This window comes from Petaurus breviceps, unplaced genomic scaffold (assembly GCF_028583685.1).
Source record: "Petaurus breviceps papuanus isolate PSGF00001 unplaced genomic scaffold, PetGlider_PUasm1.0 208, whole genome shotgun sequence".
NCBI classification, from domain to species: domain Eukaryota; kingdom Metazoa; phylum Chordata; class Mammalia; order Diprotodontia; family Petauridae; genus Petaurus; species Petaurus breviceps.
The window spans coordinates 28132391-28151049 of NW_027185852.1; the positions used below are offsets into that span (position 1 = coordinate 28132391).

Below are 18659 nucleotides of genomic sequence, written 5' to 3' on the forward strand. Positions count from 1 at the left end.
GAGGGGAAACCTACTGAGGCCCCATTAGTTCCCTCTGACTCCAGGTCAAAAACACTGGCATTTGTCTCTTACGTCAAGGCTTAGTCTTTGTATGGGATAATAGGGTGGGTTACCCAGAAGAAAAGATTTACATGTCTTCCCTCAAACTAGTGCCCGGCTGAAGGGCAGGAACTCTGCTGGTCTGCCTTACTCTGAGGCTTAGAGGCCAGCCACCTCATTTTACAAATGGTAAAACTGAGACCCAGCAGTAGCCTCCAGGACCAGAAGCCTGGGCCTCTGCCCTGTTTCCCACCACCACCCTCATCCATCAGCCTACAGCCCACAGGGACCCAGGAGCAGGGCTGAGAGATGGGGGTTGGGGGCTTTTGTTCTTTTCACATGACCCTGTAATAGACTCCCTACAGATAAGTAAACCACTTTTTTAGAGAATACTTGCTTGTAGCAATTAGATGAACATATCACGTTGGGTAACTGGGGAATGCAGCTTAATCATGTCATGGACCTCTGCCGAGAGGCAGGGGCAATTTCAGGCAGATCCTGGGGCCTTCTTACTTGGCATAATGTATGTGTGGAGGGACAGGAAAGAGTTCACATTGGCCTTATTTATCTTACCTAATTTGATCCTATAAGCTGTGGACCTTTTTCCAAAAGGAGCTAAGTCAACTCATACTCTCTTCAATTTGGATTATATATATGTGTGTTTTGTAACTTTAGAAATCTGTTCTGTAGTCTCATTAATAGAACATACTTAATTACTTCTTAGTAGCAATTAATCACCTGTATTGATTTCTAGGAGTGCACTTGATATCAGGGCACTGATGGGGTCCTTGCCGTGTGCCCAGTGTTGCCCGCACCTGTTTTGGGGGTCCCTGCTATGTGTACATTGATGGTGGTGACCCGCGATTGGCTCACTGCGCCATCTCTGCCTTCCCCAGGTGAAGGCAGACTCTGTAGCAGAAATTTCTCCATCCCAGCGCCTCCAGACGTGCCTGGTCCCCGTGGAGAAGTGTGCCTGCTGCATAGACTCTCTCGTTTTCCTTTAGAAGCCTTGCTTTGACAAGCGGACTGATGTTTGCCGTAGCTGGAATCACCTTTGGAATTTTTTCATCTTAAGTTCTCTTGAGGCTTCAAATATTTTCATTTTCTGACTCTTTCGTCCTTTCTTGTGAAACTCCAGCTTTTGCTTGCCAAGGCATGCAGCAAAACGTGCCTTTTGTATGTGTTGAGGGCATTCTGTTACCACACTCTGAGAAGCCATTGGACAGTGTACAGATATGCTTGTCTGTATGGGTGACAAGCCAGAAATGCCCCTCTGACACTCCATGGTTCCTGACTGCTGTGGCACCTTAGCTTCCCACTCCCCATTCCTTATGCTCTCCTGCACAGCCTGTGTTCAGTGATGAAGTGATGGGTCCTAGGGGCAGTTTCCTTACTATGCTGTTTGGAGGCGTTAGGTGCCCTGTGCCTGATTAAAGCACCTGGGGTCTGCCGGTCCTCGGGTCGGGCTTGTGTCCAGGACTGTTTGAGGGTTCAGATATTGTCACTGTTACCTCCTTTTCCACCCAATTTGAAGATCTCAGGGAGTCTTGCCTGTTCAGCCAAAGTAATTCCCAGCTAGAGCTGCACTGTCTGCTGGGGCACAACAAGATTGCTCCTTTCTGCCCCTCACTTCATTTGCTGTCCTGAAAACAACTTTGAGGGGGGGAGTAAGTTGATGGCAGAGCCCGTAGTGACAGTCATCGGTCCATGGCTCCCAGTCAGCCTCTCCAGGTTAGCATGTATTGAAAGACAGCAGTGTCTTCAGGGAGTATCCCTGGGACTGCCTTCAGCGATCGTGAAGATGAGCTTCCCCTTTGATATCTGGGTTATTGGATCTTGCATTTTGATTTGCTGGTGAGAATTGTGCCTCTGATTATTGTATAAAGTTGTGTCTCTTTTCTCTTGCTATATTCTCTGCCCAGCTTATCATTTCCTCATGTTCCTCTGCACTTATGGCTCCAGGTTGGAAACTTGTATCACAGGACAGAATTATGGGAAAACTAAGTATGTAAATGAGAGGATAGTAGACAGGAGACCTGGGTAGACCTGGCAAGGACCATGATCATTTAGTCTAATCCCATCACTTTACAGATGGGGAAACTGAGGCTCAGAAGCGAAGTGCCTTGTCCAAAGCCATATGACAGGAGCAGACAACGTGCCCTGGCTGGCCTTCACAGCCCGTTGTGACCCACCCTCTCTCCTCACAGCTGACCCTCCAGCACATACAGGGTGTCCTGGCTGTTCTCTCCCCATCCCCACCTCCTGGCGTCCTCCAGCCATCAGGTCCTCCTCGGTCCTGTCTGGAGCTCCTTGGTTAGTGTTGTGCACTGGCTGGGAGCTCCGGGGCGGCAGGAGCCCGCACATAGTAGGTGCCTTATAAAGAAGTTTATTGACTGAGCCAGGGTTTGAACCCAACATTGTCTAACTCCACATCTGCCAGTGTCTGCTGTGCTGCACTGCCACCTTGTGGGGAAAGTGTGACTTGTGCTGAGCCTGCCTCCCTTTGATAATGAGACTTCAGGCCAACCGGTGTCCAGCCAGCCTGCTGAGCGGCCTGACCGTTGCGGGAGGGGGAGTGTGCTAGACAACACCAGGGCTGTTGGGTAGGGCCACTTCCCCTTTTCTTTGCCCTTCTAGAGTCTGTGAAGCCTTACTTTAGCATAACCCTTCATGAGCCTTCTTTTCATTTTCAGCCCCTGGAGTCTCTTTGAACTACTGCTGTACATAGTGGTTCACTGTCACCCTGGTCCTTTGGGCCAATTCAGCACCCCAGTTCCTAGGCCAGGGCATGCACCAGGCTCCACACTGGAGGTACAGAGATGAAAAACCACAGCCCTTTCTGAGAGCTCATGGTTAAGGGGGGCCGTGATGGCCAGAGCTCAGGCAGGAACCAAGGTCCCTGCCACAGTGAGGACGGAGGCTCATTTGGGGGAGGGCTCTGAGAAGGCCTTGCTGTACATGCGGCCGGAGCTCAAGCAGGAACCAGAAGCCCTGCCACAGTGAGGACGGAGGCTCACTGTATATGCGACAGCTGAGCTGAGGTTTTAGTAGGTGGAAATGTCCGGGGAGTTCTTCCAGGAATCAAGGGGTGGCTTGATTGAATGGCTAGAGGCAGAAGAGGCTAGGATAATGGAAGAATAAATGAAAAGCGTTTGTTATTAAGTGCCTTCTGTATGCCAAGGGGGAAGGAGAAAGGAACAAACATGTTTGAAGTACCTGCTATGTTCCAGGCACCATGCTAAACACTTTATAAAGGCCTCATTTGACCCTCATGACCATCCTGAGAAGGAGGTGCTGTTATTATCCCCGTTGTACAGTTGAGGAATCTGATGTGGATATCAGTTAAGTGACTGCCCCAGGGTCACACAGCTAGTAAGTGTCTGAGGCTGGATTTGATGAATCTTCTTGAATCCAGGCCTGAGGCAGGGCTCTGTCCCCTGTGCCACCTCGCTGCCCAGTTCTCAGTCTACAAAACAACTTCTTGTTTTTTAAATAGTATTTTATTTTTTCCAATTATATATAAATACAATTTATTCATTAATTTATTTATTTTTGGTTTACAACATTCAGTTCCACAAGCTTTTGAGTTTTAAATTTTCTCCCCTTCTCTTTCCTCCCTCCTCTCCAAGGTGGTGTGCAATCTAATACAGACTCTACATATACATTCATATTAAACTTATTTTCACATTAGTCATGTTGTGTAGAAGAATTATAACCAATGGAATGAACCATGAGAAAGAAGAAACAAAACAAAACAACAAGAAAGAAAGAAAATCGTATGCTTCAATCTGCATTCAGACTTGGTAATTCTTTCTCTGGATGTGGATAGCACTTCCCATGATGAGCCCCTTGGAGTTGTCCTAGAACCTTGCATTGCTGAGAAGAGCCAAGTGTAAAGATCATTTCTAACATTCGCTGTTACAAGATTTTGAGTTCCAGATTTTTCTCCTTTCCTCTCTCCCCTCCCCTTTTCCTAAAACAGTAAGCATTTTGATATGGGCTATATACGTGCAATCAATGTAAAACATATTTCCATATTAAGTCAGTTGTGAAAGAAGAAACAAACCAAAAGAGCAAGCAAAACTAAAAACACAAAAAACCACAGTGAGAAGAGTCAGCTTCTATCTGCGTTCCGACTCCCTCAGCCCTTTCTCTGGATGTGTGTAGCAGGTCCCATCCTGAGTCCTCTGGACTTGTCTTGAATCCTCGTATTAGTGAGAGGAGTTAAGGCCTTCACAGTTGGTCATGGCACAGTGTTCTCCTGGTTCTGCTCACTTCCCTCAGCATCAGTTGATGTAAGTCTTTCCAGGTTTTCCTGAAGGCTGCCTGCTCATCATTTCTCATAGTACAGTAGTATTCCATTACATTCATATCCTACAGCTTGTCAGCCATTTCCCAATTAATGGGCATCGCCTCAATTTTCAGTTTTTTGCCACCACGAAAAAGAGCTGCTATAAGTATTGGGGTGGCCAGGTAGCACAGTGAGTAAGAGCACCGGCCCCAGGGTCAGGATGACCTGGGGACCGAATCCGGGCTCAGACACTTAGCACCCACCCAGAAACACCTGGCCATGTAACCTTGAGCAAGTTACTTAACCCCAATTGCTTAGGGGCAGCCAGGTGGCTCAGCGAGTAAGAGCACTGGCCCCGGTGTCGGGATGACCTGGGGATCGAATCCGGGCTCAGACACTCAGCACCACACCCAGAAATAACTGGCCGTGTAACCTTGAGCAAGTTACTTAAACCCAATTGCTTTAAAAAAAAATTAAGTATTTTTCTGCATGTAGGTCCCAATGAAATGACTCCTGAAGACCTCCCCTGTCCTAAAATTCTGACCCCATGACATTCTGCCTTTTAGAGATAAATGACATGTTTAGGGAGTCCTGATCATCTGCGCCAGCATCTGTATGTTACAGATGTGAACTGAGGCCCAGAGATGGGAGAGTAATCTGAGTAACTCTAATAATATCACGAGTAATAATAAATACAACAACTAGTCATGAAGAGGCAGCACTTGGAGCACTTTAGTTTGTGGAGAACTCTACATAGATGATCTCATCTGATCCTCACAGCCATCCTTTAAGGCGGGCACTACTGTTATCCTCATTTTACAGGTGAGAAAACTGAAGGTGAAGGGACTTGCCCAGGGTCACTCAGCCAATAAGTGTCTGAGGCAGACTTTGAATTCAGGGCTTCCTGACTCCAAGTCTGTCCTTTTATCTCCTGTACCATTGAGCTGCCTAAGGTTTCTCACAGAACTTGTGGCCTTATCTCCAGTCTAGTGGGCTTTCTTCAAACACTGTTGACATCTGGTGATTCCTCCCTGTCCTATTTCAAATCCCACAGAAAACTGGGACTGTGATGGTTGCCTTTTGTCCACTTCATCATTCATTCATCCCAGAGTCTTAGCAATGGTCAGGCTCCGTTTTGTTTTGAAGAACTTGGGGTAGAGCCGAGTTCTGCATTGTGCTTTTTCGGTTCTGGGACACTATAAGTAATGGATGTTATTGTGAGGGACAGAGCTCTTGGCTAAGCACGCAGGCAGACTTTGACTCCTAGGTAAGGGGTGGGGAAAAAAAAAGCTTGGTGCCTTCTGGAAATCTTCGTCAGGTCAGGTGGTGGCAGAATTAGGTCCAGGTTTATAAGACCTTTTATCACAGGGTACCTCCCTTCAATTAGATGGCCTGGGGTGTTTTTTCCAATCATGTTCCTCAGTTAATGACTTTGTCCAGTATTTACTAGGGGCACATATGCCCTCAGCAGATAAAGACTCCTTGCAAATCCCTACAAAACAAGGTAACAGGCCAGGTAGCCCCTCAGAATCCTCCCTGTGCGTGACTGGGAGCGGCCTCAGCTCCAGACCTGCCTCCCTGGGGATGTGACTTGAGGCTGTGTTCAAGGGGGTGGAGACCACTGACTCACTTACATGCCTCGTGCCTCTCTTTTCAAAGTGTTTCCCCAGCAGTAAAGAAGCAGCCAGATGTTGCAGTGTTTCTTCCAAATCCCACGTTGGGAGAAGGCGTTAGTGGGAGCTTGCCTCCAGGACCCACAGAGGGGGCCGACAGCCACTCCTCAGCGGCAGCAGTGGGTGAAGCCCAAGCTGAGCCAACCCAAGTGAGGGAGCCCTTGCCACGTTCTCCACTGGACGATCAGAAGTTTTACCAGGACTTATTGGTAAGAACAGTCTCGAGTGCCGTCCTGTTTGGGATGTAAGGCACTTGTTTGAAGTCAGAGGGCCACACTTGAGGACCTAGAGCACCACATGTGGCCTCGAGGCCTTCTGAGATTTTTGGCTGCATGTTGGATATCACAACAGTTCAGAGGCTTGTCTGGCACCAGCATCCTGCCTTTCTCTGGCCATATGGGGGTGATGAGGGTCACAGATGCCATTTACACTTTGCCTAAAATATGCACCTGGCAGCCAGTCTTGGTGACTTTTTCCCCATAAACACATCACTTGGAAACACAGGCTTGTCTCCAAAATGTGAGTTTGGCTTTTATAAGTCTGAACCCAATTAAACAAAATTCAGATCCAGGGAGAACTCACACACCCATAACTTGCTGCTCTCTGTGACTCTACTTCTCCAACCGTGAAATGGGATGGACAGTTTTGGCTTTCCTGGAAACTAAGGATGCATTTGTTGCCTTTGCTTTGTCAGTGGAGGAAGATAAATGCTGGGCCAGTTACCATGTCACACTCATCAAATGCTGTTTGGGTGTGCTGTGCGTCATGGGCAGAGAGGGTGCAGGCTTTGGCTCCTGACTGGGGGCTGCTCAGGGCTTCTTCCCTACAGCTTTTTGGGGTCCCTGCCTTGTTCTCTCAGCCTGGGCAGGTGAGTGAGCAAGAGGGTGAACACCATTGTTTTTTTTTCTGACAACACTTTTGAGTTTAGTTTTTTTGAGCTTTGAATCTTTTTGTTTTCATTAGGGTCAGGTAAACCACGTATTAAATACTTCTTCCAAAGACAGTGAGCCCACATCCACAAGAGTAGCAGTGATTCCCAACCGTGGCAGCGCTGGGACCCAGAATGGGGATGGTGGAAAAACCAAGAGACCTGACCCCAGCCAGGTGGACAAGGACAGCGTCCTTCACGCCACTGTTAAACAGCTGAGAAACCTTGGGGTAAAAATCGACTCCCCAAGTAAAATGAAGAAAAATTCACATAAAGTGGACCAAGCCAGGTAATCTTTTTGTGTCTCTGAGATAAATAAGTATTTATGGTATGACGATCTTGTGACAAAATAACCAACCTGTTTTTTATTGGGGATATCATGATACAATGATCATTTTAGAACTTTATAGCCAAGGGCCCTGACCAAGGACTGAAGTGGGCCTGATTCTTTTCAGGCCTGGTCACACCTGGGGAAAGGAAGACTGTGAGACCAAGCAGCAACATCTTGTAGACTGACTTATTCACTGTTCTGTGATAAGACACACAGAATAGAACGTGCCCTTCATTTATAGGCAATGAACCAATATTTCCAACACCCTTCTATTTCCTGAAGGCATGGTCTTGCCTTTTGGGGTGCAGATGCCTTGGCAAAAGAATCCCATTTCTTCATTGCTTCCATTTTATTCTGAGCTAAATGCAGAACAGGAAATAGAGATGGAAATTCCTAGAGAACCTTTCAGTATCATCAAAAATGACTTTAATTATTTTCTCAAGGAAGTGAAAATGGAGGTTAGAATACACTCAGGGTGTGGTTTCCTGTATTTTGAAGTGAAATTTTCCACCTTGTGATAGTAAATTATCCTGTGATGGGATAGAGGCTGGCAGGCAGTTCACAGCATATGTGAAAGATGGTAAGCTGGGTGTAAGAGTGGTTTCAACAGCCTTGGTGAGAAATAATTCAGTGGATTTTAAGTGTAGGAGAATCTTACTTTTAAGGAAGTACTTCCATTTTCATTTGGTTACAATTGTCTGTACTCTCAGCATGATCCTCTGCGATGCCCTCCTCCCTTCAAGGCTCAGCTCTGGCCCCTCACCCCCCAGACAACTTCCCCAGTGGCCTTGAGAGCATAGTCAGCCCTTCCCTCTTGAGCTTTCTTTGGCCCTCAGGGCCTGGAGCACTGTCCTCCCTCAGCTCCCACCTCCTCCTAGAGATCTTCCCTCTCCTTGTCTGTATGTGATGTGTGTCATCTTCTCCCATCAGAACGGGAGACCCTTGAGGGCAGGGGCTGGATCAGGGACTTTGGGGTTTTGTGTGTGTGTGTTTGCCTTTCTTCAGATCCCTGAGACTTAACACTGTGTGGCACACAGCAACAACTGTGACTTTGACTTGTCCCTAACTTAGAAAGACTTTGTTCCACAGGCTGGTTTGTGTGGGTCTTCTCTTTTACCTTTGGCAAATCATTTTCTCTTTCTCGGCTTTCATTTCCTTCCTTGTCAAAGGGCCTGGACTAGGTGATTACTGAAGCCCTGCCAGTTCTGATGCCAGATCTCCTTCTGTAGTTCAGAACATCCTTCCCTATCAAAACAGTGCAGATTTAGGGGCGGCCAGGTGGCTCAGCGAGTAAGAGCACTGGCACCAGTGTCGGGATGACCTGGGGATCAAATCTGGGCTCAGACACTTAGCACCACACACAGAAATAACTGACCATGTAACCTTGAGCAAGTTACTTAACCCCAATTGCTTAAAAAAACAAACAAACAAAAAAAACAGTGCAGATTTGATGTATTCCCACATCTCCCCACTTCCCTCCAGCTTCATTAAGAGGAGAAAGGGTCTGGTTTTTCTTATTTTGAGATTTTTTTGTCTTTGTGTCTTATGTTCCTAGAATCTACTACATTATAGGTGCTTCACAAATGTTTTTTAAAATGTTTTAATCCAGTTGACCAATTGATGCATCAGTAAGCATTTATTAAGCTCCCACTGTGTGGGATCTCCCACTGGAGATACAAGTATAAAGAATGAAATAATCTCTTTGTCATAAACCTAAAGTGAGTAAGTACAGATCTCTACAAAGTAGCCAAACAGAGCAGTTAGGGAGGATTGGGAAAGGCTCAGTGCACACAGTGGTACCTGGGCTGCATCTTCAAGGGAGAGGTCCAGGGGGTAGAGGGAAGGAGGGAGGTGAAGAAAACATCCGTGAACTCTAGTTCTAGCGCTGCCTGAGAGACTAGCCACAGAGGGCGTTTTGGAAGAAAACTCTTTTCAGATTTCGTATCGGAGGCATGCAGGGATGCACTCCTCTGTGACACTGACACAGCCTGTTGTAAAGCTTTCTAGCTAGGAGAATTGTCCAGGAATGGAGCAGGCTGCCCCAGAAGGATTTCCATCCCTGTAGGGCTTTAGCTGCAGGCTTGTTGACCACTTGTCAGGGAAGCTGCAGGGAGGTTCTTGGTCCAGTACTGGTTGAACCAGAGCCCTCATGAGTCCTGTCCAATGTGTGCATGCATGCATGTGTGTGCACATATGCATGTACATGTATGTGTGTGTGTGTGTACACACATAATATGAATTTTTTTTTTTTTGTAAATGTGCCTTTTAGCTTCTGCCTTGCTTTAGTTACTATGAGGCTTCTCACTTGGTAAAAAGAGGGGCAGAGTAGCTAGTTAAGGTGAACAGCAAATAGCCACAAGGGCCAGTCAGGCATGGCCAGTGAGAGAAGGCCCATTTCCATCATTGCCTTGTGGGGGAGCTGTTCTGGAGCATCTTCCTCTGATCATCAGGTGCTGCCTCTTATTCTTAAGGCCCTTCCCCTCCCTTTGGGTTTCCATGGTCTGGAGATCCAGAGCTTGTGTGTGTGCGCGTGCATGTGTGTGCACACACATGTGCATGTGTGTATGTGTGCATGCGCACACTCAACACACTCACATGCATACACACATACACACTTTCACACACAGTGTACACACATGTGCGCACACACATACATGGTGGTTCTAGCACATTCATCTGCTCACGGCTTCCAGGGAGAGATGAGGAGGGTCTCCTGCACTGCTTTACATTGAAATTGTCCTGGCTTTCTCCGTCTTTGATGAGGAGTGGGATTGATTTGTTTGGTGTTCTGAGTAATGACCCCCCTCCCCCCTTCAACAGAAAACAACTCTGTGTTTACAGGGAAGCTTGTTGAATGTTTCAAAGTGATATTGACTCCTTCATAGCTTTATATAGATCTGGAATTTAATTTAGGCCCCCCCTTAACAATTCCATAACAGGAAGCACTTAGAATATTCAAATCTCAGTTTTCTTCCTGTAACATTTTGAGTTAGAAGTTTTGATTGTATGCATGACTGTCAACCAGGAAACAGGCAAAATGTGTTTAAAAGTGAATATCTCTATGAGACAGGCAACATGGCTGTATCTGCAGAAATAGTCAAGATAATTTGCTGACTTAGTGTGTCTGTGTTTTTTTTTTTTTTTCAATTACTTTATCCAGTCTTAAGAACAGAAAAGGGTGATAAATCTCCAGGACTTCTTACTAAGGAGACATCCCCCAAAAACACATTGAACCATCTCTATTGTGTCATGTTGAAATAGGCTAATATTTTTTTCACTTGGGAGCCAAGAATTGCAGATGGTTGACAAGAAGGGAAAGGCCAAGTTGGTGTGATGGAGACCAGAGCTACAGAAGTCTAGGCCTCTTTTATAGATTTTTATTCGCACACACACACACACACACGTCACGTGCATGCATGTGCACATACGTTCATGATGATGTATGAAAGGGTAGATGCCTTGGCTGAGAGAACCTTCTCCATGTACTCGACTATCTTAGAGTATTAGAGGAGGAAGGATCCCTAGGAGTCACTGCCCTCCATTTCATGCATTAGTTTGCTCTGTAACCGGCCCTCTTGGCAATCGCTTTTGCAGTGTCCAGGCTCATGACAAGGTAGTATGATGGGGCAGGGTTCTGGACTTGGGCACCTTAGAAGAGGCTGCTTGATCCAAGCCCCGGTGGCCCCCAAGTCCTTAAGCAGCCTTTTGGGAAGCTTTTCAGTGAGGGGGAACAGGCAGGTCCTGAGCTCCAGCCACGCTCAGTCCCTCAGATACTTAAGGACAGCCCTTGGTCCTTGGAACCCCGTTCAGCCTCCTTTAGGCCCCTTCAGTTTCTTTCCCCAGTTCCTTTCACTTGTCCTCACATGTCATGTGTGGAGATCTTTTTATTTCATTCTTGTGGCAGCAATTTATGTGCATCCAGAGAAAGACCTAGAAAGAACTAAGTTTATATCCAGGTGGAAGCAAAATACCTGAACTTTTTCCTTCTCTTATTTGGTTTTATGTCCTCTTTACCATTTTTCATTCCAGTTGGTACAATCCGTCCTTATAACCTGACTAATGTATAATGTGAAAGTATTTACAGATCCTATACTTGACTATAAGCCACCATGGGGGGGAGGGGAGGGAGGGGGACAAAATGTGAAACTCAAGGAATTGAATCCTGTAAACTAAAAGGAAACAAACAAATTAATAAAAAAAAAAAAAGAAAGAAACAGTGCGAGTCTGAGATTATCCTAAAAGGAGTGCCTTATGCCTCCTATGGGGGCAAGCAACGTGGTGGTGGGAGTCCTGAGTCCAAATGTGGTCTAAGACACTTCCTACCTGTGTGACCCCTGGCAAATCAAATCACGTCACCCTGTTTGTCTCAGTTTCCTCATCTGTACAATGAACTGGAGAAAGAAATGGCAAACCCCTTCAGTGTCTGCCAAGAAAACCCCAAATGGGGTCACAGAGAGTCAGATGCAAGTGAACAACATTCTTCCTGTTTCCTGTACTCTGGGCCTCTCAAGTAATGCAGTGATTAAGTTTAATCAGAGTAAATACAAGGTTTTGCACTTAGGCTGCAGTCTTGAGCCCAGCAGTTCTGTCCATAGGTGGATAGCATTTTTTCATCAAGTTCACAGGATGGGGAGTGGGGATTTCATCATGGGTTTTTGAAAACAGCACTCCTGGATTGGGTGGCAAGAGGCCATGTTGGGAACCGAAATGAAGAAATAAAGACATCACTAAAAATTTAACAAGAGAAAAGGCTGCCTAACCAGACATAGGCAAAGGCCACTCTCCGGTCGTGTCTGACTCTCCGTGACCCCGTTTGGGGTTTTCTTGGCAAAGATACTGGAGGGGTTTCCTACTCCAGCTCATGTGACAGATGAGGAAACTGAGGCAAGCAGTAAGTGTATCAGGCCAGATTTGAACTCAGGAAGAGGAGTCTTCTTGATTCCGAGCCCAGCACTCTCTCTATTGCGCCTCCTGGCTGCCCTGTAGAAAAAGTGCTTGGTTATAAAAATCTAATTTTAAAAATAGTTTTTTTTATTAAAAAAATAATTTTTACTAATCACCCCTGCACCAAAGATCAGATTCCGGGCCAGGTGACTGTAGTTCATCTGCAGGACCGAGGTGTTGCCTGGCTTGCCCTCTCATCATAGTCTTCTTCCTCTCCTCCCTTTCTTAGTCCCAAGGTCTCCCTCTTTCTAACCACTCTGTTCTGTTGAGGATATCACCATCCAGTCACTCGGGTTTGCAGCCTGAATGTCATACTGGACCCTGAGCTCCCCTCCCTTGGCCCACAAATCTAGTCTGTTAGGTCACTGTCAGATAGAAGCTGTCCCTGTCCTGTTGAAATCATGGATTCCTGAATTGTGTAATTCACACACAGTTAATATAAAATTTATTTCCTGTCCTCACTGAATAATCTAAGTGACTGTCAATAGAAGAGGAAGAATGAGGTGTTGTGGGGTGTAGACCCAGGCCAGGGCTCAGGTGGCACTTTGGCCAGTGGGCAGTACAGGTGAGGCTGCTTTGAAAGTCCATCACCCCTCCCCCTGGTGGAAGCAACTTTACCTTGGAGACTTTAAGGAAGAGAGAAGATGGCTGCTGTTGACAGAATGAGGCTGGCCACCACCCTGCTACCTTTGGGCTGATGTCTGTTAGCAGGGAGAGAGAAACTTCCTCAGTAAGTTGGGGAGAGTTTACCTGGAGCCAATGGTGGGTCTGATCCGTTCCCAAACCTGTAGTCTCCAACTGTACCCCAGAATGGAGATCTGACCTCATCTCTGAGAAAGTGAGTGAGACTCTACCTGTCTGTCTAGGAGATGTTGAATATCTGGACATTTCAGCCTGCCCACTGCACTGAGTGAGGGCGTGATGCGCTTCCCTTTTCTCATTACTGTTAGGTGTGAGGCACAAACTAATAGCTTGTTTTTGTGTGTCTTTCAGTGTATTGGCATGCATCAGTCCTGAAGCGGTCATCTCTGGATTAAACTATATGTCCTTTACTAATGTCGGCATGAGTGGCTTAAGCCCCAGCGGTGTGGATCTGAGCATGGAGGCCAATGCCATCGCTCTCAAGTATTTAAATGAAAATCAGCTGTCACAGCTTTCCTTCAGTCGAGCAAACCAAAATCTCCCTGATTCATCCTTCAGCCTTCTCCATATCAACACCGACAAAAACATGGTGGGGCTTAGTCTGATCTCACCAAACATGTCATTTGCAACGAGAAAATACATGAAGAGGTATGGGCTGATGCCAAGCAGTGACAGTAGTGAGGACGAGGAAGAGATTCTGAATAGGACAGAAGCCACTGAGAGTGAACATTCCCTGGGTCAGGCCACGGCTTCTGGCCCTGAGCAGTTTCACTGTCAGAAGGATGACCCAGGAAGAGGCTGTGAAATGACAGATTTGAAACGCGACAGCCCGGAGCTGGGGGGTGCACGCGGGCTGCCAAAGCCTAGGCTGCCTGTGCTGAGAGACATCACGGATGAGATGGCTCCGCCAAGAGCTGCATCATCGCCTGAGGATGAGTCCTCAGCCTTCATCCTGAAAGACTTGAAGAAAAATCCCATGGTCAGGTTACTGCCCGGCAGGGCTGAGTTTACTCAGCACCCTGAGAAGGAAAATCAAAGGGACATTCAGGTGTTTCCTGAAAGTTTGCAGCCTTCTGACACTCTCCAAGGGATGAATAGCATGAATTCAGTGGGTACGTTCTTAGATGTCAGGCGTCTCAGGCAGCTGCCCAAATTATTTTAGGCATTTAAACTTTCCTGGATTGGGGCAGAGGGCTGAGCGAAGGCTTGGTCCTTGGAGAGATTGAGGTAGACCACTGAGTCAGGTAGCTGAGGTCATTTCAGAACCTCCTCAAATACATCTCTGTGGTGGTCAAGGGCTGAGCCAGTGGCCTCACTGCCCAGGAGGTGGCCAGCTATATGGGACAGAGCCTGGGCTCTCCAGGGGGACCCCTCTGCAGTCAACAGAACAGTGCATCTTTACCGCTGGAGGTCTGGGCAGCCTGGCTTGTTCTTTTATCAGATGAAATAATTTTATCCAATATCCTGGTAAAGGTTTTTTACTGTCAACTTGTGTTAAAGTTGATTCCATCTCCACTGGCTCCCATGTCTGCATATGCCCTGAGTTACTTTGAAAGCATCATGAAATAAAAGAAACTCCACCTCTTCTTTTTTCTTCTGAAAATACATTTTATTTAATGCCCTTCATTCTGTCTTTCCTCTTAATCAAGATGCTTATTTGTTAAAATCTTGAGACAATTAAACTATTGGGATTGTGTGTGCTTGAGGCTTATGTGATGTTGTCACTTCAGTATGTTGCTCTGATATTCCAGAGCAATTCATTTATGGTGCGTGTGCTTTGGAAACTTGGGAGTGAGTTTATCAAGTGTTTGAATTTAATAAAAATCTGCAGGCTGTCTGCCTTAATCACCTGCTAGAACAACCTTATAAATCTCTTTGTTGGTAAATAACATACTTCAAATTAGTTTATGGAACATTCGGCATTTTTGAGTTGGTGTGTGGAATAAGCCCATTTTCTCGTGAGATGTTTTCTGCCCTTGAGTTAAAAAGAAACCGTCACAGGGGGCAGCTAGGTGGTGCAGTGAATAGATCACCGGCCCTGGAGTCAGGAGTACCTGAGTTCAAATCCAGCCTCAGACACTTAACACAAAAATTAGCCATGTGACCTTGGGCAAGTCACTTAACCCCAATTGCCCTCCAAAAAAAAAAGGAAAAGAAACCGTCACTGTGTCTTCATGAAGTTTGGTTACCAGTGTGTCCTGGAGGGAATAGTTCTCACCTCCTCGCCCCTTAAAATGAATAAATTAACAAACAAATGTAAACAGCCTAAGTGATGGGTCCCCATAAGCTACCAGTTTGTGGACTGTGTTTTGGCAATGATCTGACAATGTAGGATTTCAGTTGATTAAATCCATGGTAAAGACTCCTTTCCAAGGAACATGGTCCAGATAGGTAGACATAGGCCGATTAAAGCCAAGTGTCCTTCTCAGTGCTTTTGTCTGTGTTCACTTAGAAATCTCCATGAGGAGGGTTGCTGGGAATCTCCCTCTATACTTGAATGGAATGCTTCTTGGAGCATGTTCTGCTTACTCTCTGAAACAACCCTGTTTCCTGTTTCATGAGGGTGGGCTCCATGTGTGCTGTGCAGGATTGGAAAAGGCCATAGAAGAAGTGGGTGAACAAACAATCCAGCAGTCCTTTTGTGCTGAGCTTGACCAGTGAAAACAGAAGAACCTTAGAGACGTTCCAAGGCCAGCTCCATCCACTGGCCTGTGACTGTCAGGTCCAAGAGATTTAGGGTCCTAAATATCAGCATGTCCCCCAACGCCCTACCCTGACTGGGTATCATGCAGGAAAGTAGGACTTGTGTGTTACGTCTTGGATCAGAGTGTTTGTGCTGTAGGAAATGACTCGTTAAGTCAGTTTGTGAGGGGTCACCACCGCCCATTCCTTCTCAGCCCCTTCAGAGGAATCCTGGTAGAGCACTTTGGGACTGGCAAAGGATGAGGTTAAAATGCTCCCTCTGAGGCACCACCGCCCCCTCTGGGGAGCAGCTGTATCCAGCAGCTGCCCTGGCCAGATGGAATGGGCCTTTTTCTTGACTAGGCTAACCTGACACAGATAGCAAATGCATTTAAACTTCCCCACCAATGTGTCCTTTCCTTACTTCAAGGGCCAGCCCAGGTGCCACCTCCGAAGTCCTCCCTGACCTTTCCTCTGCTGGCCGGGCCCCCTGCTCCCTGTGTGCCAGGTTTTGGCAACAAAGGGAGATATTACTTCAACTGGAAACATCAGGGAAGGCTTCATGGAGGAGGTGGCAAGATGTTGGGTGCATTCTCAGTTGTGGAACTTTCCCAGGTTTAAATTGTCCCTAAATAGCCAGCCCTTGTCAATGAAAAAAATAAGCACTTATTAAGTGCCTTCTTTGTACAAAGACACAAGGACAAGGCACTCAGGGAGCTTGTATCATACTAAGGGGAGGGGAGGTACAAGCCCCTCATCCCCCTGCCCTTCCTCTGGAGTCCTTCCCAAGTCTGCCCATCAGAGCCTTCCTTCTGGTCTCACCTTCCCTTTACTCTGCATATAACTTGTATGTAATTCTATATTGTCTTGCCCATTAGACTATGAGCTCCCAGAAGACAGAAATTATTACTTTTTGCCTTGCTTTTTATTCCCAGTGCCTAATTATGGATGCTTAATACCTGCATGCAGACTAACATTTACACAGATGTAAAGTACAGAATCTTGAGGGTGGAGCCAACACCCCAAACTGATAGTCTTCCTGGGGAGGTGGCCCCTCTCCTGAGCCACACAAGCACAGAAGAATTCTAAGAAGCAGAGCTGAGGAGGGGGAATCCATTCTGGGCAGGACGATAGGAGAGAAAGCGCAACCAGAACCTGGAGTACGTGGAGATGAGTGTGATATCACCGTGCTAGGCCAGAGACTTTGTGTTTCATTCTAGAAGCACTAGTGAGCTACAGAAGATTCTTGAGCAGAGAAAACTGCAGAGAATGGGCTGAAGAGAGGAGAGGCTAAGCATGGGGGAACCTTAGGGAAATGCGAGATCTGCTGATCCAAACAGGGATTCCTTCTCTAGTATCCCTCCCCCACAGGCAGTCATTCTGCCTGCTTGGCCTCACTCAGCGATGGGGGAACTCACTTCCAAGGCATCCCATTCTATTTTTGGACAACTCAGCATAAACTTCTTCCTTAAAGTGAATGGAGCTCTACCTCTGTTTGTATTTCAATGTGGTTTCATCACTGTGGGCACTTCTTCATCAGTGCAAATCCCTCCCCTCCCCCCCCCCCCCCACACCTTAGCAGATACTTGTAAATAGTCAGGAAAAAAGACCACAACTGTCTCCTTCATTGCTTTCTTAATAATAGCTGACATCTGTCTATACAGCACTTCAGATTCATAAGGCACTTTACATTTGACCTCATTAGAGCCTCACAACAAACCTACATGGTAGATATTCCAGGGGTGATGGCCATTTTATAGATGAGAAAACAGCCTCAGAGACAGTATTTGCCCGTGTTCTAAGTCAGAGGCAAGATCTGAATCTAAGTCTTCCTGACTCCAGGTCCAACATTGTGATGTGTTCCCTTCCTCCTTAGCTCTTTGCTAACTCCCTTCCTCACTCCATTGAATTAAAAAGCATTCTTAAGATGAATTCACGATACATCACGGGTGCTGTGCACAGACATCCATGGCCGAGGAGACACCATGGTCTACAGCCTATTTAAGTAGCCTGGGTGAGAGTCATGCAAACCCACCAAGGTGCTATTTAAGAAAATCCAATACTTAAAACAGTGCACACAGGTAAATGAATGATTCATAGAATCTGAATTGGAAAGGACCTGGTGGCTATGCAGGCCAATCTGCACCTGAATTAGACTCTTCAGTATACCTACGGTAGTACTTAGCACAGTGCCTGGCTAGGTGCTTAATAATTGTTTATTGACTGCCCCGCCTAGTGGTCGCTGAGCTTTTGCTGAGAGACCTTCTACAACGGGGGAACCCATTCTTTTCCCAAATAGCACACATCACTTTGAGGCAGCTAATTGTTAAGAAAATGTTCCCTTGTATCAAACCAAACCTGTTTCTTTTCATTGGCCGTACTGTATTTCTTAGCTCTGCCTATGAACAGGCAGAGCGAGTCTGATGTTTCTTGCAATACTTGTAGACAGCTCTCATGTCTCTCAGGGCTTTTCCAGGTCAAACAGCCCTAGCTCTTTCGATCACCAACCTATTCACTCTAGATTATATTTCTCTTCATGTTCTTTAGTGTGTCACTGTCCTTCCTAAAATGTGGCACCCAAAATGAAACAACACATGGTCAAATTAGGGCAGTAAGATTATCGCCCTCCAGTTCTGGGTACTATATATTTCTAATGGCTAAAATTACATTAGTTTTTTTTTGGGGGGGTGGAGGGCACTGCTGTATTCCACTATTAACTTATAGACCTTAAAGTTCACTAGACGCCAAAGGCTAAAATTGCATTAGATTGTATTTATTTTTTTGCTACCATGTATCAAAATATTGAAACTTTGGTCTTTTCATTCACTAGTCTTTTCTCCAGCCCCCCCACCCAATCTTTTTTTTCTTTTTCCAGATGAACTGCTGTCTAGCATACGTCCCCCACCTTGTATTTGGAATACTTGGGAAATTGACTTTTTTAACCTAAGTGTAAGACTTTACATTAATTCCTGAACATTTCATTGTAGTCAATTTCTCACTTTATGAAAGGGTCTGCTACAATTTTCCTTTAAGTAGTGAGCCTTCCTCATCTGATACTTCCATCTCTTAACTACTTACAGAATATCTCCACTTGCATATCCCATTATCAGTTCAAACACAATGTATCTA

General features: G+C 46.2%; 1 protein-coding gene across 2 annotated transcripts in view; it reads left to right on the plus strand.

Annotated features, from left to right (window-relative positions):
* Window positions 1-14710, plus strand: part of LOC138165366 (SCL-interrupting locus protein-like) — a 49470-nt gene extending 34760 nt beyond the window's left edge. For both annotated transcript variants that reach the window (XM_069093626.1, XM_069093627.1), the window contains exons 15-17: window positions 5990-6212; window positions 6967-7220; window positions 13200-14710. In XM_069093626.1, the coding sequence (XP_068949727.1) occupies window positions 5990-6212; window positions 6967-7220; window positions 13200-14010 (1288 nt within the window). In that variant the 3' untranslated portion in view covers window positions 14011-14710. The remainder of the gene's footprint in view (window positions 1-5989; window positions 6213-6966; window positions 7221-13199) is intronic.
* The last annotated feature ends 3949 nt before the right edge of the window (window positions 14711-18659 follow it).